Source organism: Oncorhynchus tshawytscha, linkage group LG20 (assembly GCF_018296145.1).
Source record: "Oncorhynchus tshawytscha isolate Ot180627B linkage group LG20, Otsh_v2.0, whole genome shotgun sequence".
Classification (NCBI taxonomy): domain Eukaryota; kingdom Metazoa; phylum Chordata; class Actinopteri; order Salmoniformes; family Salmonidae; genus Oncorhynchus; species Oncorhynchus tshawytscha.
The window spans coordinates 5,915,118-5,942,741 of NC_056448.1; the positions used below are offsets into that span (position 1 = coordinate 5,915,118).

The following is a 27,624-nucleotide window of genomic DNA, read 5'->3' on the forward strand; positions in this document are numbered from 1 at the left end:
CCAATTTCCCAGAAGTGATTAGATTCTATGGATTCTTCAATTACATTGAGCTGATTTCTGACGTGCTGTTCCTTCTATTTCCGTAGCGCATTTCTGTAGGCTCAGATTTTCTGGGTCTCTATGTTTTTGGTTGGATAGGTTTCTCAATTACTTTTTTTGCATTCTCCATTAAACCACTTTAAACAATGCTACCTTATATAATGTTACTTACCCTACATTATTCATCTCATATGCATACGTAGATACTGTACTCTATATCATCGACTGCATCCTTATGTAATACATGTATCACTAGCCACTTTAACTATGCCACTTGGTTTACATACTCATCTCATATGTATATACTGTACTCGATATCATCTACTGTATCTTGCCTATGCTGCTCTGTACCATCACTCATTCATATATCCTTATGTACATATTCTTTATCCCCTTACACTGTGTATAAGACAGTAGTTTTTTTTTGGAATTGTTAGTTAGATTACTTGTTCGTTATTACTGCATTGTCAGAACTAGAAGCACAAGCATTTCGCTACACTCGCATTAACATCTGCTAACCATGTGTATGTGACAAATAAAATTTGATTTGATTTGATTTGTCATTGCTGTTAATTTAAGGTTGTCTGTTTTTCAAATACTCTGTTTAGGTTTGCTACAGCCAAATGTACACCTTCACTACTAAAGTAAAACATTTTGTTCTTGAAGTTGTCTAAAAGGGATTACATTTTCTTTAGGCCAAAGGCAGATGACCTCAGACCTTGTATATTCCAGGATGAGATAGTATAAGCTTTGTGTCCCATAGTGTCTAGTGTTGTTTTTATGTGGTTTAGGCTCAGACTTTTACAGTAGTTGTGAGCAGAGCATGTTGAGCATCTGATACATACCTCTTAGGTCGCAGGATGGGGCTTGGGTGGGTGTATTAGTACAGGTTGGGCCCATTGCTCTGCTCACGGAGTGGTCATAAGTGTGAATGTTATGTTGAGGTCCTTGCTGCAAGGGTGGGGGGCATGGGGGGGGCTGAAGGGTTTGTTTGGGGAGGGGTAGACTGGTTGGGGAGGGGATGTGGTTGGTGGTGCTGTGGTCTGGGTATATGTCCTCTTGTTGTGGATCCTCTTGGTGCAGGTCCTCCGGGGGAGTCTCGCAGTTCTGGGAGGGTGTCTTTGTGAGGTGCTGGGGCTGCGGTTGAGGGTGACGTTCGTCAGGGTCCTGGAAAAGGAGGGGCCTGCTGCCTTGTAGAGCTGAACCTGGTCATAAAGGCTGTTGAAGTCCAAGGTGGAGTGGTGGGCCAGGTAAACATTTGGTTTTGAGGCGCAGTCATGGGAAATGCTTGAATTTACCCGCTGTATGGTGGCAGGGTGAAAGTATTTTTGTGGTAGCAGGGTGGAGATAACCACTTGAGAGTTGGAGAAAGTGGAAGAGACTTTTTCAATCACTCCCTTGAGTGCTGTGGCTACCCTTTCCTGCTGGGCTGTCAGGTCATTTGTGCCTGTGTGTATTATGATGTGGCTGTGGGACTCTAGTCGGTCCTCTGACAGCAGCTCCATTGCAAGCCAGGTGTTCGGACCCCAGAGTTTAGCTACTTGGTGTTTTGGAAAACGTTTCATGTCATCAATTGTTAAGGGAATTTTTTTTATCTATAATGACTAATTATGTATACATTTCAATCAGGATGTACTAATCAGAATACTATTATGTTACTGTATGTACTAATCAGAATACTATTATGTTACTGTATATGTATGAATTTTCTTTCTTAATCCTAGTACTGAATATAATGTGTGTAAATATAATCAAGGATTAGAACAATGACGGTCTGTTCCTTGGTAGAAATGAATGAACTAAATCTTCAGCTAAAATGCTTATCTACACAAGAAGACCTTGGCTCATAAATTAGTAGGGAGACGATGTGGGAAGGCTTTGAGATACTGCCTTTGTACCAGGGTGGGAGAAGAGACGGGTTGGTACTGGAACTAATGACGTCATTTTCAGTTTATAACCTGTGGTAAACTGTATCGTGTTCAGTACTCTCGTGAATAAAGGCTGCCATTTGACTTTAAGACCGGGCTCTGTCCATTTCTATAAAATAAGGGTCATACAAATTCTTATGAATTGACAGAGCGTTTAATTTTAATTGGGAATTAAAACAGAGGAATTAAATTCCTGCAACATCAATGTATTTCCCATTTGAGTCAATGAGGAGCACAATCTAGGGATTTTGTGTGTCCTCAATGGGTGTGGGGGTGCTGTCAGCAGAGCTATCCGGTGGGCTGAAAGGGGGGGTGCCTTGAGGGGGAGTCTGTTGAGTTGGTGGATCCTACCTTCTCTGTCCTGTTGAAGTGGGCGGTTGGCTTCTCTAGGGAGATGGCTAGCTCTTTCTCACCTCCTCTTGCAGTGCTCTTAGCTGGGCTGTGTGTTCCTCTGTTAGCTGTACCATGTGTTCCTCTCTCTTTTCCTTAAGTTCTCTCACCTCAGACCGGAGTGCAGCCAGCTCACTCAGACAGCCATCTATCTCTACCTTCAGCCCTCTGGGTTCGTGTTGTGCTGGTCTGTTTGGTATGTCTGTGCTGTCTGGAGTGTGTGGACTAGCTCTCGGAGCTCTACCATGTCTCTCACCAGCTCTGTGAATTCCCTCTCAATGATGGAGCCGTGCAGTTGTGGGGCATGGGTGTGTTCGGTCCTGCGGGGGTGACAATCCTCATCTGCAGGACAGTTTGAAGAGGTTTGATCAGACTCGCTCGGGGTGGGGTGGCCGTCACCAAGAAAAAAAGCTTCTCCTGCCATGGTCTCGCTTTGATTCTGTGGAAATCCTTTTGGATATGTATGAAGTGGCCCTGCACCATCATTCCATAGGTTGACAGAGGGTGTCTCAGTGTCCTCATTTTCCAGTATTCCGATTTCCCACCCTCCCCCAATACCCTCTTTATTTTTTTTTACCCCTTTTGGTAGTTACAGTCTTGTCTCATTGCTGCAACTCCTGAATGTACTCGGGAGAGGCAAAGGTCGAGAGCCGTGCGTCCTCCGAAACACAACCGCACTGCTTCTTGACACAGTGCCCACTTAAACCGGAAGCCAGCCACACCAATGTGTCGGAGGAAACACCGTACACCTGGCGACCGTGTCAGCGTGCACTGCGACCGGCCCGCCACAGGGGTCGCTAGCGAGATGGGACAGGGACATTCCTGCCGGCCAAATCATCCTCTAAACTGGACAGGGCTGGGCCAATTGTGCGCCACCCCATGGGTTTCCAGTCGCGGCCGGCTGCGACAGAGCCTGGACTCGAACCCAGAATCTCTAAGGGCGATGCAGTGACCACTGCCCCAACTCGGGAGGCCACCCCTCTTGCCATGCCCAGGGATTGTCTATGTGGAAGATTCGGTTGATTACGTTCCCATTTTTGTAGCAGTCAGCAAAAAGGTCTCTGGATTGTCGGTGGGGAGCTTCTCTTTGTATTCTTCCCGTGCCTTGTCATTTTTAATATCCACGTGGTACTGTACTGTAGTGACCTCTGCACAGTGGGAAGCCATGGAGCAGCGGACCAAAGAGGCCTCTGCATTTGGGTAGGGGAGGAACCCTGCTGCAATTGTTGGGCTCAGGGGCTATCACTTCAAACTTAATGTTGCAGCCGGGTCTGTTCTTTCCTTGCAAGTTTGTTAGCCTTTTAACTTAGCATTCAGTATTTATAAAGTAAAATATATAGAAATTGTAACGTTATTTTATTTCTAGGCTTTTGAAGTAGCTTCAGACTGAACATTACTTACTCAGTTCGAGGTTGGATATTTGTTGTGCTTCTTTTGCTGGTTGCTGGTTTGTCAGAACGTTTGCTGTGGATAGTCCTTGGCTGAAAGAATCCTTGGTAATAAAAAGTAATATTAGTTTATATTAATATTAAATATTGTTCTCACCCAACTACACACAATACCGCATAATGACAAAGTATACGATGTTTCTAGAAATGTTTGCATATTTATTAAAAATAAAATACATATGCATCTCATTTACATATGTATTCACAATGCTTTGGAGAAGCAACTTTGACAGCAATTACAGCTGTGAGTCTTTAGGGTAAGTAAGAGCTTTACACACCTGAATTGTGCAACAGTTTCCCATTACTATTTTTAAAATTCTTCAAGCTCTGTCAAATTGGTTGTTGATCGTCGCTAGACAACCATTTTCAGGTCTTGCCATGGATCTTCAAGTAGATTCTGGAAAATTCCAGAAAATGATGTCATGGCTTTAGAAGCTTCTGATAAGCTAATTGACATCGTTTGAGTCAATGTGGATGTGTTTCAAGGCCTACCTTCAAACTCAGTGCCTCTTTGCTTGACATCATGGGAAAATCAAAAGAAATCAGTAGACCTCCACAAGTCTGGTTCATCCTTGGGAGCAATTTCCAATTTCCAATGAAAAAATGTGTCATAACCCTTGTTTTGTCACTGTAAAGTGTGCCGGTATAGTCAGTCTTCTGATTCAGAGGTAAAAAATGGAAAATGGCCTGAAGGTACAACGTTCATCTGTACAAACAATAGTCCACAAGTATAAACACCATGGGTGAAATAAATCATTCTCTCTACTATTATTCTGACATTTCACATTCTTAAAATAAAGTGGTGATCCTAACTGACCTAAGACATGGAAGTTGTCAGGTTACGAACCCGGGTCTCCGGTGTGAGAAACAGTCACTTAGCAAACTGAGCCACGAATAGTTGGCAGAACCCAGAAGATGAGGCAGACACAGCAGTACTGGAGACGGTGTTTTAATAAAGTACAAGGAAAGTTCTTCAGGCAAAAATATAAATCCACAACGTCAAAAGTAATTCCAAGAGAACAAAGGTAATACTCCAAGTCAAAAAAGGTAAATCCACAAGGTCAAAAGTAATTCCAGGAGAACAAAGGTAATACTCCAAGTCAAAAAGGTAAATCCACAAGGTGGTAGGTACAGCAGAAGAAGTCCCAAAAGATAATCAAAAATAAATAAACAAGAACAAAAACAGAGTACCACAAGTTAGTCCAACTGGAGCAACAAATGTTCACAGCATCACTGGGGCTGGGTGCCAACATTCAAACACAGAGCACAGAACTGAGGAAAACTAAGGGTTTAAATACAATCAAGGGAAACGAGGCACAGGTGCAAATAATAACTGGGAACAAGGGAAAACAAAAGGGTCAAAAAGCACAATGGGGGCATCTAGTGACCAAAACCGGAACAACCCTGGCCAAATCCTGACAAGTTTTACTTTAATTAAATGTCAGGAATTGTGAAAAAACTGAGTTTAAATGTAGTTGGCTAAGGTGTATGTAAACTTTCGACTTCAACTGTACAAGGGGTAGGTAACTTTTTACTTAACTTTTTTTACTTTTATAAGTGAATTTTAAACACACACACACGTCTTCTCAAATCAGCCCTAGTTATGGTCCTCCAATAGTCCTCATGGGTGATGGAAATGAAGAAATGCCAATTTCCTCTGAAATTCACGTTTGTCAACAAAGAAGCACTTCTGTTAAACAGACACAGAGGATCGCTCTTGCAACTAAGCTCAGAAAAGAATGGCTAAACATCACAATTATGTCTTTGGAATCAGGCTAGGAACACAAGTGCCTGTTTAATTGATATTAGAGTGGAATATATTAGGTTTTTTCATTTCTTATTCCGCAGAAACAAATCTCTATGGTTGTGTCCCAAATTGCAAACCTATTCCTTGCGTAGTGCATAGAGCCCTAGTCAAACTATATAGAGAATAAAGTGCCATTTGGGACGCATTCTATATTCTCTGTGATGCAACTTAAAGGTTGGGAGTTAGAAGACAATATACAGGACATTTTCCATAGGCTTTTTCCCAAGTGTTTGTAGCATTATCTAGAGAGTTTGGTCTTATATGATGTAAACAATGCTGGGAGGGGAGGCATGGAGGGAAGACAAGAGGAGATACTGAATGATGTACAGTCAGATGGCCTGGGACTTTGCGGTGAATCCGGTGTAAATTTTGGGAGCACAAAGTGCACAACTTTACTATAAACACCCTATTCTATCGTAATTCACATCTTCCTATCCTCCTACCATATTTGTAGTGTGGACCGAGAAGATGATGTCCACAAGCTTTGTGCTGAGCTATGATGGTGGCTAACTGAATGCCCAGTTTGCCCATCCACCCTCCTACTACTGAAGCTTAGACAGATTGATGTGATAGCCCTGCAGATGCTCACAACAGTCCTTGGAGCCCCTGGCTGCTTATGAGATTAATCCAGCACGCTGCCACCATGTCTAGCTGCTGCTGCTGCTGCTTCGTGATAAGTATTATTTCATTTGTATTTCTAACAAAGTGCCTTCACAGTCATTGTCGTGCATGTTATAGAATGCCATTTGGCAACCATTCCTATAATTATGAGAAAGACCACGGTCAAATCCAAGTGTATTTGTCACATGCACAGAATGCAACAGGGGTAAACAATACAGCTACAATTTTGCGTTCAAGCTCTTCCTCAACAGTGCAGTGTCAATGTCAAAGGGAAGAAAATAGAAAATCCAGAATAGGATCTTAAAGAGAGATATGCTCAAATGAAAACTAATTAGAAATAAAAACACAATAATTAATGTCACATACAAGGCCAGTACCAGTATCATATCAATGTGCAGGGATTAAGTGGTAGTAGAGGTAGATACAATATGTACATGAAGGCATGTATAAAAGTGACTGGACAGCAGTGTTTCTGAGTGACGTTCAATGTGTGTGTGTGTGTGTGTGTGTGTGCCTGCGTGCGTGCGTGTGTGCAAAAGTGTCAGTGTAAGTGTGTGTGAGTGTGTGGTTAGAGACCTGTGACTCAGTGCAGTTAGAGTCGGTGCAGAATGGAGGTTGAGCAGCCATCACTTAGCTGTTCAACAGTCTCATTGCTTGGAGATAGAAGCTGTCTCTGAGCCTGTTTGTCCGAGCGCTGATGCACCGGTGCCATTTTCCAGGGGGTAGCGGAGTGAACAGCCCATGGCTGGGGTGGCTGACGTCTTGTAGTTACTGTACCACAAACACATCTTCTATTGGAAAACTTCCATAGCACAACTGAGTTACACGAGTGAGTGAGTGAGTGAGTGAGTGAGTGAGTGAGTGAGTGAGTGAGACAAGGAGAGACAGAAAGAAAGAGAGGGTGGAGAGAGAGGGACTCCGACTGGGCCCCCAGGGTGGTCCACAGGAAGTGGCAGGGCAGGGGTGGAGGAGGGAGAAAAGGGGGGGGGCGAGGAGTATGAGGGTGAGGATGAGGGGAGGGAGAGGATGGAGGAAGAAATAAAGGGGAGGGAAGTGGGTGATTAGACACAGATGCTATTTGTGATTACAGTGTGTAGCATTCATCATCCTCTCCCATGATGCTTGTTATCCATCCAAGATCCACTGTCACCATAACTGATTGAATGAGATGGGTAATGGAGAGGAGAAGGGAGGGGATGTGTGTGGGGCGGCGCACGAGGTGGTGGGATGCAGACAGTAAAGCATGCATTCTATCTCGAGCTCTCCCAGCATCAGCACCACGGAATTACGAGCAATCTCTGTCTGCTTCTGAAACGGAGAAGAGTATCGGTTTCAAACCTGCAGGGCGAAATCTAGACAAGGCAACACGAATTTCAGTGTCGAAAGGGGAAGTTGGAAGGCAAATAACAGGTGCGCAAACAATCCACAGGTTTGTAGCAATTCGAATGCCATTTTTTCAACACCAGTCAATTTGGTTTCATAATTAATTATTCTCAATAAACTACAATTGTTATTATTTCCCTTCTCTATGAAAATGTAAGACCGAGCTGGTGTTGGAATTGTTCATGATACAATTAGGCTTGAGACATCGTTTCTGGAGGACAGATGTGATGTGTGCTGCCAACAGGTGTGGTAGACTAGGTTTAACCTAGTCGGAGTCACCAAGGCTTCTAACGAGAAATACCTGGCTCTTGTTGTCCATAATCATTGTCATGCATGTAAAAGGGAATTGGAATACATGTTAAAGTGATGCTCCAGAACTTATGTATGTATTTCAGCCAGTACTTTTGAATGTAGTGCTCCCTAGCCTAAACGGGTCCCAGTTTTGTGTGTAATACCTCATCCAATTGTGTACGAAGTCATCCATTTCGTATGATACGTTACGTCCAATTCATGATATGTTACGAATCCAATTCGTATGATATGACAAATTTGCTGTTATTAAGATCCCAGACTGCGTCTATAAACGACATTAACCTGCCGGTCTGTCAAAAGAAAGAGAATGGTGGGAGGTGGTATTTCTGCAAAACCCTAACTTCCTCCTCCTTCTCATCGTAACGCCACCGGTTACCGAGATAGAAGTTCTAGAAGTTCTTCATGGCACTGACTGCACTGCCCGGTTTGACATTTCCACAGCTGTTGCTGTGTCATTTTGGACACCATGGACGCGCTAATAAAGGGGTTCTCGAAAGCCAAGGATGGGGTCGTGGCAGCAGCGGAGAAGACGAAGCAGGGAGTAACTGGGGCGGCTGAGATGACAAAAGGTGGCGTTATCTTTGTCGGTAGGTCTTGACAATTGTAGCCGACCTGCTCCTTTCCTTTAACTTGCTTTTAAATCATTGCTGAGATGTCGAATGCTAAGTGTTGCTGAGATGTCGAATGCTAAGTGTTGCTGAGATGTCGAATGCTAAGTGTTGCTGAGATGTCGAATGCTAAGTGTTGCTGAGATGTCGAATGCTAAGTGTTGCTGAGATGTCGAATGCTAAGTGTTGCTGAGATGTCGAATGCTAAGTGTTGCTGAGATGAGATGCTGAGATGTTGGATGTTAGAAATGATGTACGAGCATAGTTAATCAGACTATGTAAAGAGATCATTTTATTGAATGATGAATGATGATTATTGAATTTTGTTAAATATTTGTCACCCGTCCTTATATTGTTGTCACGTTTTTGTTCTTTTTCATAGGCAACAAAACGAAGGATGGAGTCACAACAGGTAGTCTACATGTCACCATTACCAACATTACTCCGTTGAGTACAGGCTTAACTGAATTACAGCAGAGACAGAATACGATATGGAATTGTATTGAATAGTTGGGGTAGGCCTTGTCTCCGAGGAGTGGTCCTTAGAACGCGGTTCCGATGATGGGCCTTCAGGTTATTATGCTGGTGGTGGTGGGGAGCTGGAAGGTCGTTGGAAGACTGTTGCTGCAAAACATCAAGTCAGAGACAAGGGGTAGGTTGACAAATACGCCCTAGATTTATACCTATTGGTTGACAGAAAAGGAAGTGATTATTGCACAAGTGACCCCATAGGTTAATCAGCAAGCGTGGTGGAATTGCCTTAGTGTGCTATGCTCATTGGATGAAGTTAATAGGTGAATGATAGAGCTTTCCACACCTGGATTGTGTAACATTGGCCATTATTATTTTCAAAATTCTCCAAACTCTGTCAAATTGATTGCTGGTCATTGCTGTCTTGCCATAGATTTTCCTGTAAATTTAAGTCAAAATTGTAACACAGCCACTCAGGATCATTCACTGTCTTTTTGGTAAGCAAATCCAGTATAGATTTGGCTTTGTGTTTTAGGTTATTGTCCTGCTGAAAGGGGAATTCATCTCCCAGTGCCTGGTGGAAAGCACACTGAACTAGGTTTTCCTCTAGGATTTTGCTTGTGCTTAGCTCCATTCCATTTCTTTTTTATCCTGAAAAACTCCCCAGTCCTAAACAAGCATACCCATAACATGATGCAGCCACCACTTTGCTGGTATATACGAAGAGTGGTACTCAGTAATGTGTTGTATTGGATTTGCCCAAAACACAACACTTTGTATTCAGGACAAAAAGTTAATTGCTTTGCCACATTTTTTGTAGTATTACTTTAATGCCTTGTTAATTAAAAACAGGATGCATGTTTTGCAATATTTTTATTCTGTACAGACTTACTTCTTTTCACTCTGTCAATTAGGTTAGTATTGTGGAGTAACAACGACGTTGTTGACCTATCATCAGTTTTCTCCTATTACAGCCATTAAACTCTGTAACTGTTTTAAAGTCACCATTGGCCTCATGGTGAAATCCCTGAGCGGTTTCCTTCCTCTCTGGTAAGGACGCCTGCATCCTTGTAGTGACTGGGTGTATTGATACACCATACAAAGTGTAATTAATAACTTCACTATGCTCAAAGGGATATTCAATGCCTGCTTTTTTTTACCCATCTACCAATAGGTACCCTTCTTTGCAAGGCATTGGAAAACCTCTCTGGTCTTTGTGGTTGAATCTGTGTTTGAAATTCACTGCTCAATTGAGGGATCTTACAGATAATTGTATGTGAGGTACAGAGATGAGGTAGTCATTCAAAAATCATGTTAAACACTATTATTGCACACAGAGTGAGTCCATGCAACTTATGTGACTTGTTAAGCAAATGTTTACTCCTGAACATATTTAGGCTTGCCATTACAAAGGGGTTGAAGACTTATTGTCTCAAGACATTTCACCTTAAATATTTGTATTAATTTGTAAAAATGTCTAAAACATAATTACTTTGACATTATAAGGTATTGTGGGTAGGCCAGTGACCAAAAATCTAAATTTAAATCATTAGAGATTCAGGCTGTACACAATAACACACAAAATGTGGAATAAGTTAAGGGATACGAATACTTTCTGAAGGCACTGTAAGTAAGTGGGTCGTTCCACCAATTTGGTGCCTTTTGAGAAGTGTTATTTGGTCCAAAAAAAACATTGATTTCACCTCATTTTAAAATTCTGTCATTCTGTCTTAACAAAAAAAAGACTATAGTAAATTATAGTAAATTCATTCTTATAAATCATATCTAATTTTATTTGTCACATGCGCTGAATACAACAGGTGTAGACTTTACCATGAAAGGCTTACTTACAAGCCCATATTTATCTGTAAATAGCCCACCCAACTACCTCATCCCCATATTGTTATTTCTTTTTTTTGCTCCTTTGCATCATCATCATCTCTTCTTGCACATTCATCTTCTGCACATCTATCACTCCAGTGTTTAATTACTCAATTCTAATTATTTCGCCACTATGGCCTATTTATTGCCTTACCTCCCTAATCTTACTGCATTTGGACACACTGTATATAGACTTTTCTATTGTGTTATTGACTGTATGTTTGTTTCTTCCATGTGTAACTCTGTGTTGTTTGTGTCACACTGCTTTGCTTTATCTTGGCCAGGTTGCAGTTGTAAATGAGAACTGCCCTACCAGGTTAAAGAAAGGTGAAATAAATTTAAATAAAAAATAAATAAAAAAGATTAACCAACACTGCAGTTTTAAGAAAAATGAGTCAAGAAAAAATGTACTTATTAAACTAAAGTAATAAAAAAAGTAACACAATAAAATAACAATAACAAGTTGACCATTTCTTCTTAAATCAGACAGAAATCCCCTTGTGACTGGGAATGGTAGCTTGTTTTTCAGAAATGACTGTCAAAGCAACAAAAAACCTGGTGCTTTACAACGAAGTTGAAACTTGGAGAAATGTTAAGATTAAGTGGGTTAAAATCTTCCTAGAAGTGACCACCACATATTTTCTCCCTCTCCTGGTAGTTGCAGGTAAAACAGTGTCTGGCGTTTCCCAGGTGGGCGGAGCCATGGTAACAGGTGTGACGGCAGTGGCTCACAGGACTGTGGAGGGGGCGGGGAATATTGCTGCTGCGACTGGATTGGTCAAGAAAGACACAGCCAAACAGGTGAGAACCTGAGATACCTGACCAATACTCCTACCTTGTTCAATATTTGATTCCCTCACTTACACAAACACTTTACAGCTCTCTATCTCTTAGTTTTAGCTCTACCTCTCTCTCACACAACATTTAAATTGAGATGAATGACAAACAAGTGGGGGTTACTTTTTATTCTTATGCACACATACAGTGCATTCGGAAAGTTTTCAGACCCCTTGACTTTTTCCACATTTTGTTACGTTACAGCCTTATTGTAATAATCCCCTCAATCAACACACAATACCCCACACACAATACCCCGCTATGACAAAGCAAAAAACATATATATATATATATATAATATATATATATATATATATTATTATTATTATTACCAAAATGCAATATCATATTTACATACGTATTCAGACCCTTCACTCAGTACTTTGTTGAAGCACCTTTGGCAGCAATTACAGGCTTGAGTCTTCCTGGGTATGATGCTACAAGCTTGGTACACATGTTTTTGGGGTGTTTCTCCCATGTTTCTCTGCAGATCCTCTCAGGCTCTGTCAGGTTGGATGGGGAGTGTTGCTGCACGGCAATTTTCAGGTCTCTCCAGAGGTGTTCGTTCGGGTTCAAGTCTGGGCTCTGGCTGGGCCACTCAAGGACATTCAGACTTATCCCGAAGCCACTCCTGCTTTGTCTTGGCCCGTGTGCTTAGGGTCATTGTCCTGGTGGAAGGAGAAGCTTCACCCCAGTCTGAGGTCCTGAGCGCTCTGGAGCAGGTTTTCATCAAGGATCTCTTTGTATTTTGCTCCGTTCATCTTTCCCTCGATCGTGACTAGTCTCCCAGCCCCTGCTGCTGAAACCACCCCACAGCATGATGCTACCACCAGCATGCTTCACCGTAGGGATTGTGCCAGGTGTCCTCCAGACGTGACGCTTGGTATTTAGGCCAAAGAGTTCAATCTTGGTTTCATCAGACCAAAGAATCTTGTTTCTCATGGTCTGAGAGTCTTTGGGTGCCTTTTGGAAACTCCAATTGAGCTGTCATGAAGAGTGGCTTCCATCTGGTCATTCTACCATAAAGGCCTGATTGGTGGAGTGCTGCAGAAATGGTTGTCCTTCAAGAAAGTTCTCCCAACTCTGGTGCTCTGTCAGAGGGACCATCAGGTTCTTGGTCACCTCCCTGACCAAGGCCCTACTCCCCCAATTGCTCAATTTGGCCAGATCAAGGAAGAGTCTTGATGGTTTCAAACTTCTTCCATTTAAGAATGATGGAGGCCACTGTGTTCTTGTGGTTTTGCACATGCACTGTCAACTGTGGGACCTTACAAAGACAGGTGTGTGCCTTTCCACATCATGTCCAATCAATTGAATTTACCACAAGTGGACTCCAATCAAGTTGAAGAAAAATCTCAAGGATGATCAATGGAAACTGGATGAACCTGAGCTCAATTTCTATTCTCATAGCAAAGGGTCTGAATACTTATATAAATAAGTGTTTTTGCTTTGTCATTGTGGTGTATTGTGTGTAGATTGATGAGGGAAAAATAATAATTTTATCAATTTTAGAATAAGGCTGTAACGTTACAAAATGTGCAAAAAGTCAAGGGGTCTGAATACTTTCCGAATGCACTGTAAGAGAGAAAACAGAAGCAACCTTTGCTATTCATTTTAGTCTTGATACCGACATTTCATCAGAACCTATTGCCATCTGAATGCTGTCCTTTCCTTTCAGCACAGCATTTTTCAACCATTTTAAATGTGACAGCTAATTCACTTCTCTTTCCCCTCTGTCAAATGAAGCCTGACCTTGAGTCCTCTGGCTTGTTGCTTTTTCCTTTCTTATCCTCTTCCTCCGGCGTTCTTAGTTCTCTGTCATAAAAAGCAGGATGGATTCTCACTTGTCTGTCTGAAGGTCTGTTTATATAAAGGCTGAGAAAGATCCAGACAGACAGACAATTTGCAGCCCTGATGGTCTCTGAAGATGAAAAATTGATTTTCTCTCTTTCAAAACAAAACTAAACAGAATCGTGGACATATTAAAGTAAAGCTTGCCTGCAATGCTGGCCTTGTAGTAGTAGTGATGATTCATCTTCAAACCAACAGCAAAGCAACACGGTTTCTTCAGTCTGCCCTTCCATGTTCTTCCAATTAATGGGACAATCTGCAATATGTACAGCTGTTCAAATGGTCAATTCAATGAATGACAAAACACCCATTGATTCATGAGGGAAAAAACTTGCCTCAAGAGTTTAGTAGAACTGAACTCAATCTATGCATTTGAGAATGGTTGCATTTCTCCAGCCCCATCCCTCAGCTTTATAGCAAAAGAAGTGGAGGGGCTGCCATTTGTATGAAAAACAAATGACAGATTGTTGCTTTAACAGTGTTAATCTGCCAAGTGAATTAGCCACCCCAAAGCACCCTGCTGACGTAACAGGTACTCAACAATCATTGCATTCATTATCTGTATAGTGTCCTTACACACACACACACACACACACACGCACACACACACACAGGCATTATTATTAGAAAAAAATCAACGACATCAATCAGAGAGAAAACCTCACTAATTAGGACAATAACTTCAGCTGCCTTCCTCCTTTGCCTGTGTTCGTTTATGACTAGATTAATAAATGATTACATGACACACACACATCCGCACACACAGAGGTTAATAAAGTGTTAAATGGGACATAATTCTAGAGGGATTATACAATTAGGCTATGGTTATGCTACTGAGAGGAAGTTATAAACAAATAGAATCTCCCTGGGCAGAGAAGAGAACAGTGTACTGCTCAATTGAAGGTCTGTTGAGGAGCTCCTACTGTATGTAGATTTTAGAAGAGGACTGACCACCCCTCATAGCCTGGTTCCTCTCTAGGTTTCTTCCTAAGTTTTGGCCTTTCTAGGGAGTTTTTCCTAGCCACCGTGCTTCTAAACCTGCATTGCTTGCTGTTTGGGGTTTTAGGCTGGGTTATTGTACAGCACTTTGAGATATCAGCTGATGTACGAAGGGCTATATAAATACATTTGATTTGATTTAGGATTTAGAATTTAATGACTGACTGTTAACGTAAATGTTAAACAAAATGAGTAGCTGGCCAGTGTTCACACAAGATTTGGTTCTGGGTTCCAAGATCAAGAACTTCAGAACAATAATTACCGACACACACTGTAACGGTTCTCTTGTGGAGAAGGAGAGTCGGACCAAAATGCGGCGTGTAGATTGCGATCCATGTTTAATAAACAAACGTAAAAACACGAATCAATACAAACACTACAAAACAAAGAACGTAACGAAAACCGAAACAGTCCTATCTGGTGCAAACACAGAGACAGGAACAATCACCCACAAACACACAGTCAAACCCAGGCTACCTAAATATGGTTCCCAATCAGAGACAATGACTAACACCTGCCCCTGATTGAACCATATCAGAACCATATCAGGCCAGACATAGAAATAGACAAACTAGACATAGAATGCCCACTCAGCTCACACCCTGACCAACCAAAACATAGAAATATACAAAGTAAACCATGGTCAGGGTGTGACACACACCCAGAATTGCTACTGATGAATAAGATAAAAGTAGTGGATTTTTTTTGCTGCTAAAGGAATAAATGTGGTTTTGGTCTGGACAGGAGGCAATGCCTTGGAACCACTCTGGTAATCCGAGTAATGTCTTCAGCATTATCTTTCAGCCAATTACAATATTTGTTTTTCTCTGTTAATCGCCTGTGTGTCGACACAATCCCCTGTCCATTTGATTTGTTTTTAAAGACGTTTGATTGTGGCATTTCCTGTGGCCATTGATTGGCTACCTAGCGGTTTATCTCCAAACCCTGTCTAATGCCTAATCGCGTCCTCTGTGTAACACCTTAACGTGTCCTCCGAGTTTGACAGAAGAAACACAGAAATACAGAAACTATGTCCCAAATGGCACCCTAATTCCCTACATGGGTGCTGTTCAAAAGTAGTGCACTACATATGTAAGGAATAGGGTGCCATTCGGAACGAAGCCAGAGATGGTGCACAGAATTGGATTGATCTCAATTAGACAGAGCCTTAGTGCCTGTCTGTCCCTGCTTGAGTTCTGAGCCCCAGTCATTACAGTGTCATTGATATCAACCAAATTAAAAAGGAGCCCATCAAAGGAGCTTCTCTGCCTAGGGGGCTCCGACCCAGGCGCAATCTCTCTTTACCTTTATCCCTCTATCCATACCTCCTTTCTAAAGCAAGCATGGAACAGCAGGTTAGGGAGCAGAGCGATCAATCTACTTTCATCTGGTTGTCCACAGCAGCCAGCCAACTCTCATCAGTTAGTTAGACAGTGTGAGAGATGGGGTGTCTGATGACGAGGGAGGAAGAGCGAGGCTGCTGCCTGTTTGTTTGTTGAATGGAACACCCATCCACCCACACACAAACAACTAGCAGCGCTAGCAGCGATGCTCCGGCTGGTAAATGGATTTGGGCTGGTAAGACAGAACAGAGAACACACCTCACCAGCTCCCGTAGACCGACTCATTGCACTCATGTCACAGATGCTGTTCTGTTGTATGTTCGGTTGTTGAGCCACAAGACAAGAGGAACACAATCAAAATCTTGTTTATGTTTCATATGGGAAAGGCTCAATTAAAAATGACTATGTATGTATTACATAGTTACAAGTTAATACTTACCTGGATAAGATATTCCAGTTTTTATTTATAATTTGAAATAACTATATCATGGGGCTTCATGGGTTTGGGTTTCTTAAAATTATTAGCAGAATAGAAAATAGCACAGTAGAGACAGTATTTATTGGCCACGGTGGGTGTTGAGAGACGCTGTGTGGTGTGCTTCTTTCTATGTGTGTGTGTGTGTGTGTGTGTGTGTGTGTGTGTGTGTGTTTCTGGCTGTGCTGCGTGAACAGATGGAGACGCAGTGGGCGGTGTTAAATGGAATGGCAGGAGGAGAGGGCACAAACACACACCTACACATACAGGAGAAGAGGGCACAAAAACACACCTACACATACACACATACAGGAGGAGAGGGCACGGTAATTGCTCTAAGGTTGTGTCAGCTGGTAGCCATGTCACACACACACTAGGAGATGAGTGGAGCTGTATGTGTCACCGGCCTGTATCTTATTAAAGGTCACAACAATGACAAGCACCAATAAATGCCTTGTATTGTAGCACAGAACATGCACATGAGATCAAGAAGCAATTTAATGTAATAGGTTTGTTTCCCACAGCCTGCAATTGTTAGCACGCTTGTCTTGGAATACACTGAGTGTACAAAACATTAGGAACACCTTCCACCATCAGAAGAGCCTCCGTTCGTCGAGGCATGGACACTACAAGGTATCGAAAGCTTTCCACAGGGATCCTGGTCCATGTTGAATCCAATGCTTCCCACAGTTATGTCAAGTTGGCTAAATGGCCATTGGGTGGTGGACCGTTCTTGATACACATGGGAAACTGTCCGTGAAAAACCCAGTAGCGATGCAGTTCTTGACACACTAAAACCGGTGAGTTTGATACCTACTACCATACCCCATTCAAAGGTACTTAAATATGTTGTCTTGCCCATTCACCCTCTGAATGGCACACATACACAATCCATGTCTCAACTGTCTCAAGGCTTAAAAAGCCTTCTTTAACCTCTACAGGATTTCCCAGGACATAGACATGTCTTATATGGGCAGAAAGCTTACATTCCTGTTAATCTAACTGCAGTGTCCAATTTACAGTATCTATTACAGTTAAAAAATACCATGCCATTGTTTGAGGAGATTACACAACAACAAAAAACTTTTTTCATGGCAACTGGTTTGATACATTCACCTCTGAAGGTAAATAATGTACTTACATTCAGTAATCTTGCTCTGATATGTCATCCTGAGGGTCCCAGAAAGAAAATGTAGCATAGTTTTGTTTAATAAAATCAATTTTTATATTCAAATATAGGAACTGGGTTCTACAGTTTCGACCCCTGCTGTCTCTGACTCCACACCCACCCGCCCAGCCATCTAGATGTGTGAAAGTTAGTGTGTAAGCTACTGATCCATCATGTATGATATTCCTAGGAGTGTGTAAACTTACATTTTGCATTACCATATCATTGTTGTTTCTCTATAATTATTTACTTGAAAATGTATCAATTGACCAATTCGGTACATTTGGGCAGACTTGATACAAAATATTGTCCAGTATTAAAATGTGGCTCAATCTGAAATGTTGCACACACACTGCTCCCATCTAGTGGCCAAAATCTAAATTGCACCTAAACTGCAATAATACACTATGGTCTTTGTCTTGATGGAACAAAAAGATGATGGAACAATTTTGGGGGGGAATTGTTTGTATTATCTTTTACCAGATCTAATGTGTCATATTCTCCTACATTAATTCCACATTTCCTCAAACTTCAGTGTTTCCTTTCAAATGGTATCAAGAATATGCATATCCTTGCTTCAGGTCCTGAGCTACAGGCAGTTCAATTTGGGTGTGTCATTTTAGGCAGGGAAAAAAAAGAAGAAAAAAAAAAGGTTCTGATCCTCACTTTCATCTACACTGACTGAAGTGGATTTAACAGGTGACATCAATACGGGATACTAGCTTTCACCTGGATTCATCTGGTCAGTCTATGTCATGGAAAGAGCAGGTGTTTCTAATGTTTTGTGTATACAGCAACCAACTAACAAAAGTGGTCATTGTCTACTGTGGATATTTCCAACACTTCCCCACTGTTGACCTGGTCAGGGAATGTGTGTTATTATTGCAGGATGAAGATGCTATGTCTAAAGACTCACCTATCAAGGAGTCACCAGTGGACCCAGAGGGTGGTGATACTGCTGCAGAGGTAGGATATTTACCTACTACTTACAACCTCTTCTGGAGCAGTGGCTCCCAACCTGTTTTAAACGGTAGCGCACCTTGTTTTAAAAACAATCCAGATAAAATAGTCAAGATTAGGAAAAGTTTTGGGGCACACCTATAGGGATGTGAAGAGGTCTTCACGGGTTCAAAAAGTTAGACACGTTCCGAAATGGATCTATGGCTTTCCCACCCAACCCGATATGCATAAATATAACATTTATAAACTGAGACCTGTTCCGAATGGACCCGAGGGTAGTCAGACCCATTCCGAAAAGGCTTTTGGAAAACAGAACCAAACAGACCCATGACGGTTCGGATGAAAGAGACCCTTCCAGATCCGAGAGTAGAAAGAGAGAGAGAAAGAAACTTCCGACTGGGCACTGCCAGCACCATCAATAAACAGGTGATATTGGCCAAAAATTACACAGTTACTTATGTGTCCTTAAACTGCCTATATGAAATATCAAAACACCAATTTATTGTGTTTCGATGTTAAAAACTTTATAGACTATTGTTGTATTGGTTTTTACTTTCCTAAAACAATAATTGTCCAGGTGATTTGAACGCTAAATGCATATACAATTGAAGTCGGAAGTTTACATACAGTTTTCAGAATGACACAAATATTAATTTCCACAAAGTTTGCTGCCTCAGTGTCTTTAGATGTTTTTGTCAGATGTTACTATGGAATACTAAAGTATAATTACAAGCATTTCATAAGTGTCAAAGGCTTTTATTGGCAATTACATGAAGTTGATGCAGAATCAATATTTGCAGTGTTGACCCTTCTTTTTCAAAACCTCTGCAATCTGCCCTGGCATGCTGTCAATTAACTTCTGGGCCACTGATGTCAGCCCATTCTTGCATAATCAATGCTTGGAGTTTGTCAGAATTTGTGGGTTTTTGTTTGTCCACCCGACTCTTGAGGATTAACCACAAATTCTCAATGGGATTAAGGTCTGGGGAGTTTCCTGGCCATGGACCCCAAGTATCGATATTTTGTTTCCCGGGCCACTTAGTTATCCCTTTTGCCTTATGGCAAGGTACTCCATCATGCTGGAAAAGGCATTGTTCGTCACCAAACTGTTCCTAGATGGTTGGGAGAAGTTGATGTCAGAGGATGTGTTGGTGCCATTCTTTATTCATGGCTGTGTTCTTAGGCAAAATTGTGAGTGAGCCCACTCCCTTGGTTGAGAAGCAACCCCACACATGAATGGTCTCAGGATGCTTTACTGTTGGCATGACACAGGACTGATGGTAGCGCTCACCTTGTCTTCTCCGGACAAGCTTTTTTCCGGATGCCCCAAACAATCGGAAAGGGGATTCATCAGAGAAAATGACTTTACTCCAGTCCTCAGCAGTCCAATCCCTGTACCCTTTGCAGAATATCAGTCTGTCCCTGATGTTTTTCGTGGAGAGAAGTGGCTTCTTTGCCTCCCTTCTTGACACCCGAGCATCCTCCAAAAGTCTTCACCTCACTGTGCGTGCAGATGCACGCACAGTGAGGATTCAGTTCATTTGCATGCAAAGAGGGACTTTGCAATTAATTTAAATTCATCTGATCACTCTTCATAACATTCTGGAGTATATGCAAATTGCCATCATACAAACTGAGGTAGCAGACTTTGTGAAAATTAATATGTGTCATTCTCTAAACTTTTGGCCACGACTGTACACCTTAGCCAAATACATTTAAACTCAGATTTTCACAATTACTGACATTTAATCCTAGTAAAAATTCCCTGTCTTAGGTCAGTTAGGATCACCACTTTATTTTAAGAATGTGAAATGTCAGAATAATAGTAGAGAGAATGATTTATTTCAGCTTGTATGTCCTTCATCACATTCCCAGTGGGTCAATTAGTATTTGGTAGCATTGCCTTTAAATTGGTTAACTTGGCTCAAACGTTTTGGGTAGCCTTCAACAAGCTTCCCACAATAAGTTGGGTGAATTTTGGCCCATTCCTCCTGACAGAGCAGGTGTAACTGAATCAGGTTTGTCGGCCTCCTTTCTCCAACTCGCTTTTTCAGTTCTGCCCACACATTTTCTATGGGATTGAGGTCAGGGCTTTTTGATGGCCACTCCATTTCCTTGACTTTGTTGTCCTGAAGTCATTTGCCACAACTTTGGAAGTATGCTTGGGGTCATTGTCCATTTGGAAGACCCATTTGCGACCAAGCTTTAACTTCCTGACTGATGTCTTGAGATGTTACTTCAATACAGTGCCTTGCGAAAGTATTCGGCCCCCTTGAACTTTGCGACCTTTTGCCACATTTCAGGCTTCAAACATAAAGATATAAAACTGTATTTTTTTGTGAAGAATCAACAACAAGTGGGACACAATCATGAAGTGGAACGACATTTATTGGATATTTCAAACTTTTTTAACAAATCAAAAACTGAAAAATTGGGAGAAGACTGATCAGAGATGCAGCCAAGAGGCCCATGATCACTCTGGATGAACTGCAGAGATCTACAGCTGAGGTGGGAGACTCTGTCCATAGGACAACAATCAGTCGTATATTGCACAAATCTGGCCTTTATGGAAGAGTGGCAAGAAGAAAGCCATTTCTTAAAGATATCCATAATAAGTGTTGTTTAAAGTTTGCCACAAGCCACCTGGGAGACACACCAAACATGTGGAAGAAGGTGCTCTGGTCAGATGAAACCAAAATTGAACTTTTTGGCAACAATGCAAAACGTTATGTTTGGCGTAAAAGCAACACAGCTCATCACCCTGACCACACCATCCCCACTGTCAAACATGGTGGTGGCAGCATCATGGTTTGGGCCTGCTTTTCTTCAGCAGGGACAGGGAAGATGGTTAAAATTGATGGGAAGATGGATGGAGCCGAATACAGGACCATTCTGGAAGAAAACCTGATGGAGTCTGCAAAAGACCTGAGACTGGGACGGAGATTTGTCTTCCAACAAGATAATGATCCAAAACATAAAGCAAAATCTACAATGGAATGGTTCAAAAATAAACATATCCAGGTGTTAGAATGGCCAAGTCAAAGTCCAGACCTGAATCCAATCGAGAATCTGTGGAAAGAACTGAAAACTGCTGTTCACAAATGCTCTCCATCCAACCTCACTGAGCTCGAGCTGTTTTGCAAGGAGGAATGGGAAAAAATTTCAGTCTCTCGATGTGCAAAACTGATAGAGACATACCCCAAGCGACTTACAGCTGTAATCGGAGCAAAAGGTGGCGCTACAAAGTATTAACTTAAGGGGGCTGAATAATTTTGCACGCCCAATTTTTCAGATTTTGATTTGTTAAAAAAGTTTGAAATATCCAATAAATGTCGTTCCATTTCATGATTGTGTCCCACTTGTTGTTGATTCTTCACAAAAAAATACAGTTTTATATCTTTATGTTTGAAGCCTGAAATGTGGCAAAAGGTCGCAAAGTTCAAGGGGGCCGAATACTTTCGCAAGGCACTGTATATCCACATAATTTTCCTTCCTCATGATGTCATCTATTTTGTGAAGTGCACCAGTCCTTCCTGCAGCAAAGCAACCCCACAACATAATGCTGCCACCCCCGTGCTTCATGGTTGGGATGGTATTCTTCGGCTTCCAAGCCTCCCCCTTTTTCCTCCAAACATAACGATGGTCATTATGGCCAAACAGTTCTATTTTTGTTTCATCAGACCAAAAAGTATGACCTTTGTCCCCATGTGCAGCTGCAAACCGGTTTTGGAGCAGTGGCTTCTTCCTTGCTGAGCAGTCTTTCAGGTTATGTCGTTTTACTGTGGATATAGATACTTTTGTACCTGCTTCCACCAACATCACAAGGTCCTTTGCTGTTGTTCTGGGATTGATTTGCACTTTTCGCACCAAAGTACGTTCATCTGCAGGAGACAGAACGCGTCTCCGTCCTGAGTGGTATGACGGCTGCGTAGTCCCATGGTGTTTATACTTGCTTACTACTGTTTGTACAGATGAACATGGTACCTTCAGGCTTTTCGAAATTGCTCCCAAGAATGAACCAGACATGTGGAGGTCTACAAAAAAATGTCTGAGTTCATGGCTGATTTCTTTAGATTTTCCCATGATGTCAAGCAAAGAGGCACTGAGTTTGAAGGTAGGCCTTGAAATACATCCACATGTACACCTCCAATTGACTCAAATGATGTCAATTAGCCTATCAAAAGCTTCTAAAGCCGTGACATCATTTTCTGGAATTTTCTAAGCTGTTTAAAGGCACAGCCAACTTAGTGTATGTAAACTTCTGACCCACTGGAATTGTGACACAGTGAATTATAAGTGAAATAGTCTGTCTGTAAACAATTGTTGGAAAAATTACTTGTGTCATGCACAAAGTAAATGTCCTTACCGACTTGCCAAAACTATAGTTTGATATAAACCAAAAATTTGTGGAGTGGTTGAAAAATTAGCTTTAATGACTTCAACATAAGTGTATGTAAACTTCTGACTTCAACTGTACACACATCCATGCCAAATACATGTTAGTTTCGACCCAGATCCAAGGCAAAAGTCAGAATTTAGGACACGGACCATTTCAGAATTTTGGATCTGTTGGATTCGTGAAGACCTCTAGTGTGAACGTTTAAACGTTAAAATGTTGAAACGAAATTGGGTCCCAATATGTCTGTTTTTATTCACAACTTGTTGTCCAGTTATCACAAAACTACCACTAGCAGGTCCCAATCATCATCATAAAGGAGGGAAATAAACAAATACCTAACGCAACAATGCTGTAACCGTAGTAGAAGGATTTGCGCTGGTAGACTATCTTATTGCTAGTTATTTATCACCTCACCTGAATACATACTACCTGTTTAAACTACATCAAACCAAGAGAAGGCTAATTGATGTTAGCTAGGCTAAACTGTGCGCTTTCCCCCAAATACTACAGTAAATAACAACAACAACTGAAGAAATCTGTATCAGAGGCTCTAGTCCAGGGCTCACCAAACCTGTTCCTTGAGAGCTATCATTCTGTAGGTTTTCACTCCAACCCTAACATGCAGACCTAACCGCACGCACACATGCGTCTGCGTGCGCCATAGCACACAACTTGACGCTGCTGCGCCTTCTTCACGATGCTGTCTGTGTGGGTGGACCAATTCAGTTTGTCTGTGATGTGTACGCTGAGGAACTTAAAACTTACTACCCTCTCCACTACTGTTCCATCGATGTGGATAGGGGGGTGTTCCCTCTGCTGTTTCCTGAAGTCCACAATCATCTCCTTAGTTTTGTTGACGTTGAGTGTGAGGTTATTTTCCTGACACCACACTCCGAGGGCCCTCACCTCCTCCCTGTAGGCCGTCTCGTCGTTGTTGGTAATCAAGCCTACCACTGTTGTGTCGTCCGCAAACTTGATGATTGAGTTGGAGGCGTGCGTGGCCACGCAGTCGTGGGTGAACAGGGAGTACAGGAGAGGGCTCAGAACGCGCCCTTGTGGGGCCCCAGTGTTGAGGATCAGCGGGGTGGAGATGTTGTTGCCTACCCTCACCACCTGGGGGGGCGGCCCGTCAGGAAGTCCAGTACCCAGTTGCACAGGGCGGGGTCGAGACCCAGGATCTCGAGCTTGATGACGAGCTTGGAGGGCACTATGGTGTTAAATGCCGAGCTGTAGTCGATGAACAGCATTCTCACATAGGTATTCCTCTTGTCCAGATGGGTTAGGGCAGTGTGCAGTGTGGTTGAGATTGCATCGTCTGTGGACCTAGCGAAAACAAACACTGATCCAATTATATTCATTTGGGGAGAGGTCAAAAAGCATTAAACATTTATGGCAATTTAGCTAACTAGCTTACTGTTTCTAGCTAATTTGTCCTGGTGTACAAACATTGGGTTGCTCTTTTTACCTGAAATGCACAAGGTCCTCTACTCTGACAATTAATCCACAGATAAAACGGTAAACCAAATTTGTTTCTCGTCATCTCTTCTCCTTCCATCAGGCTACTTTTTCTTCTTTGGAATTTATATGGTGGTTGGCAACCAACTTTACTGCATTATTACAACTGACCGGAGTGTAGACCACAAGATCATCTTTCAATCACCCACGTGGGTATATGCGCCAGCTAAGCAGACATTCGTTGACACACGCGAGTAGTGTGGGTGCAATGATTGAATAACATGGACGTGATGCGAGCAGTGTGGTCAGCATGTAACCACCCTTTGATAAACTGAAGGGTTACATAAAACTGGGTTTAGAGCGAAAACCTTCAGGAGGGTAACTCCAGGTAACAACGTTAGTGCACATAGGGGATGAGAGTCACGTAGTGTGCATAGATTCCCAGGTACCGAATGAAAAATACGAATGAAAAAAATAAGTTAAATGGCATACCATCGCATTTTAAAATCTGATATTTTTGCCACAACAACTGTTTCGTTATATAGAAAATGTGCCCACTCTGGTCTTGGCACATGCACTCTATCCAACAGTTCGCAGATACAATGCGGGTAGGCTACCTACATTATGAGATTAATATGGATAAGAGCAATATTATTTGTATTTGTCAAACGGCAGCCAAGCTTCGATCATCACGTCACCAGAATAAGACTCTAGATATTTATTGGAAAGGAGCATCAAGCTCATCACCTTGTACTTTCACCACCCCTTAAAGTTCATCATCATTTATTTAATCTGTCACCTAATAAACTGCATGCTTTCCCGAGTCTTAGTGGGAGGAACACACAATATATCATCGCATCACTCGGTTTCCACCGCCATTTCTCGCAGAATTAATTTTACAGACACAAAAAGACCCCACCATGTTGAATGAAGACATTTTCGGACTTCTGACTGTTTATAAAATTGTAATGGCATTTCATGTTTCTGTCAGACCTGTCGTGACATTTTCACGAGTCAGGAAATTCATCCATATGAAATGGTTGGATAGAAGTTAGAAGGTTAGTGCATCAGCAGTTAATGGTTTACTCCTCATCATCCTGTAACGGCTCTCGTTGGTAGGAGACCAAGGCACAGCGTGGTAGGCGTACATCGTATCTTTATTGATGACACCAAACAAAATAACAAAGTCAAAAAACGAAAGCGCACAGTTCTGTCAGGCTACAGAAACTAAACAGAAAACAAGATCCCACAACCTAATGGTGGGAAAAAGGGCTGCCTAAGTATGATCCCCAATCAGAGACAACGATAGGCAGCTGCCTCTGATTGGGAACCACACTCGGCCAAAAATAAAGAAACAGAAGACATAGAATTTCCCACCCGAGTCACACCCTGACCTAACCAAACATAGAGAATAATAAGGATCTCTAAGGTTAGGGCGTGACACATCCTCCCCTTTTTAGATAGTCATCCTTTTCCATGTTTCATTCATCAGATTGTTTTACATGGGTTTTTGTGTTAAATTGTTTATTTTGGCTGTTAAGATGGGTGAGGTTCCCATTTCCTCACAAGAAGTCCTTTGGGGTTCCATCCACCATCATCATGATCCATCAGCACTATGTATGTATATGATATGATTTGTTAATTAATCTTATTTTTAACATTATGTACAAATAGGGTAATACTTTACCTTAAGTTACCCTAATACCTATGTAACTACACATTAGGTGACCCTTGTATTTCATTTTTGCATTGTCTCTATGCACACTCACAGGACTCTAAACACTCACGCACCCTGACACTCCAACACTCACACGTTTTTTCCTGACTCTACAAACACGTACTGACATACAATCAAAATGGTCCACCACCCAAAGGACATCCAGCCAACTTGACACAACTGTGGGAAGTACTGGAGTCAACATGGGCTAGAATCCCTGTAAAGTGCTTGCGATACCTTGTAGAGGCCGTCATAGTAAATAAGAATTTGTTCTTAACTGACTTGCCTAGTTAAATAAAGGTTACTTTTTTTTTTTAAATAGAGTCCATGCCCCGACACATTGAGGCTGTTCTGAGGGCAAAAGGAAGTGCAACTCAATATTAAGGTGTTCCTAATGTTTTTTACACTAATGTTTTGTACGCTGCTGTTGATCATATATCCTGATACCTAGTCACCTTACACCTATACATGTCTACCTCTATCACTTCAGTATTCCTGCACATTGTAAATATGGTATTGGAACTGACCCTGCATATAGCTTCTTACTTTCTGGTGCTCTTCTTATTTCTTATTTTTATTTATTGTGTGTTTTTGTTCGACCTTGTGTTATTTTTAGTGCTACATTGATATTGATTACTGCATTGTTGTGTTTGGAGCTTGCAAAAAAGGCATTCCACTGTACTTGTGCACGTGACATTAAAACTTCAAACGTGAAATATCTGTAGTGACATTGTATTAACATGTACTTACATAGTAACTGCTTTCTACATGGTAATAGAGTTTAGTGTTATCAGTTGTTACACAAGTGGGAAAATAATTTCATAATAATTCTAAAAGTAACCTCTCCCCCATCTGTACTTGCAGGAGGATTCCGATGGCTATTAGAAGTACAGCACTGTCAAGTGCCTCATCTCAGAACAATCCAGAACTACTGTAACAATCCAGAATCAACTATCAAAACATTCCATGTCACCCTGCTAAGTCCGGTTGTGCCTCGTTGTGCTCCTTAATGGAGTCTGTACCATGTGTGTGTGTATGACTCTGTGTGTGTATCTATTAGTGTGTGTGTAACGTGTGTATGGGTGTGTCTTAATGCTTAGTGGGTGTACGCCAGTGTGTGTGTGTGGGTCAGTGTGTGTCCTGGAGTCTCCGCCAGTCAGTCCTGAGTGGGGTCTATACGCCCATCTTCAGTAACTCCCTCCCACTAAGGCAGCCACCTGGACACAGAAGGGACTACCTTTATGTTCTGTCTGTCTATCTGTCTGTGGACTTTGAAGTAAATACAAATACTGTATACAGGACGGTGTCCACCCACTCTGATCCGAGGGTGGGAAAACGCATGCTTTTTTGGTGATGACATGTCACTTCCTTATGATATAAAATAAATTAAACCAAGACAAATATGATTATTCATGTTCTGAATTGTTCAGTGGAGCCTTCCTCTAACATATCACTAATGATATCTGTCGTGGAAATTTCCTCTATTTACCAAATCATGAGAGCAAACCACACACAAGTCAGAGTTAGTTATC

The 27,624-nt window shown here is 41.8% G+C and overlaps 1 protein-coding gene across 2 annotated transcripts; it reads left to right on the top strand.

The window, feature by feature from the left end:
• The first annotated feature begins 7,333 nt into the window (after nucleotides 1–7,333).
• On the top strand, nucleotides 7,334–27,593 carry LOC112219863 (alpha-synuclein-like). Of its 2 annotated transcripts, none has more exons than XM_024381364.2 (6): nucleotides 7,334–7,662; nucleotides 8,370–8,515; nucleotides 8,919–8,948; nucleotides 11,547–11,689; nucleotides 18,450–18,527; nucleotides 26,957–27,593. In XM_024381364.2, exons 1-6 carry the CDS (start codon nucleotides 7,397–7,399, stop codon nucleotides 26,975–26,977), a joined length of 684 nt encoding a protein of 227 aa, XP_024237132.1. In that variant the 5' UTR covers nucleotides 7,334–7,396; the 3' UTR covers nucleotides 26,978–27,593. The 2 variants fall into 2 exon arrangements, with proteins under 2 accessions (XP_024237132.1, XP_024237133.1); XM_024381365.2 differs by having other exon boundaries at nucleotides 7,334–7,643.
• The last annotated feature ends 31 nt before the right edge of the window (nucleotides 27,594–27,624 follow it).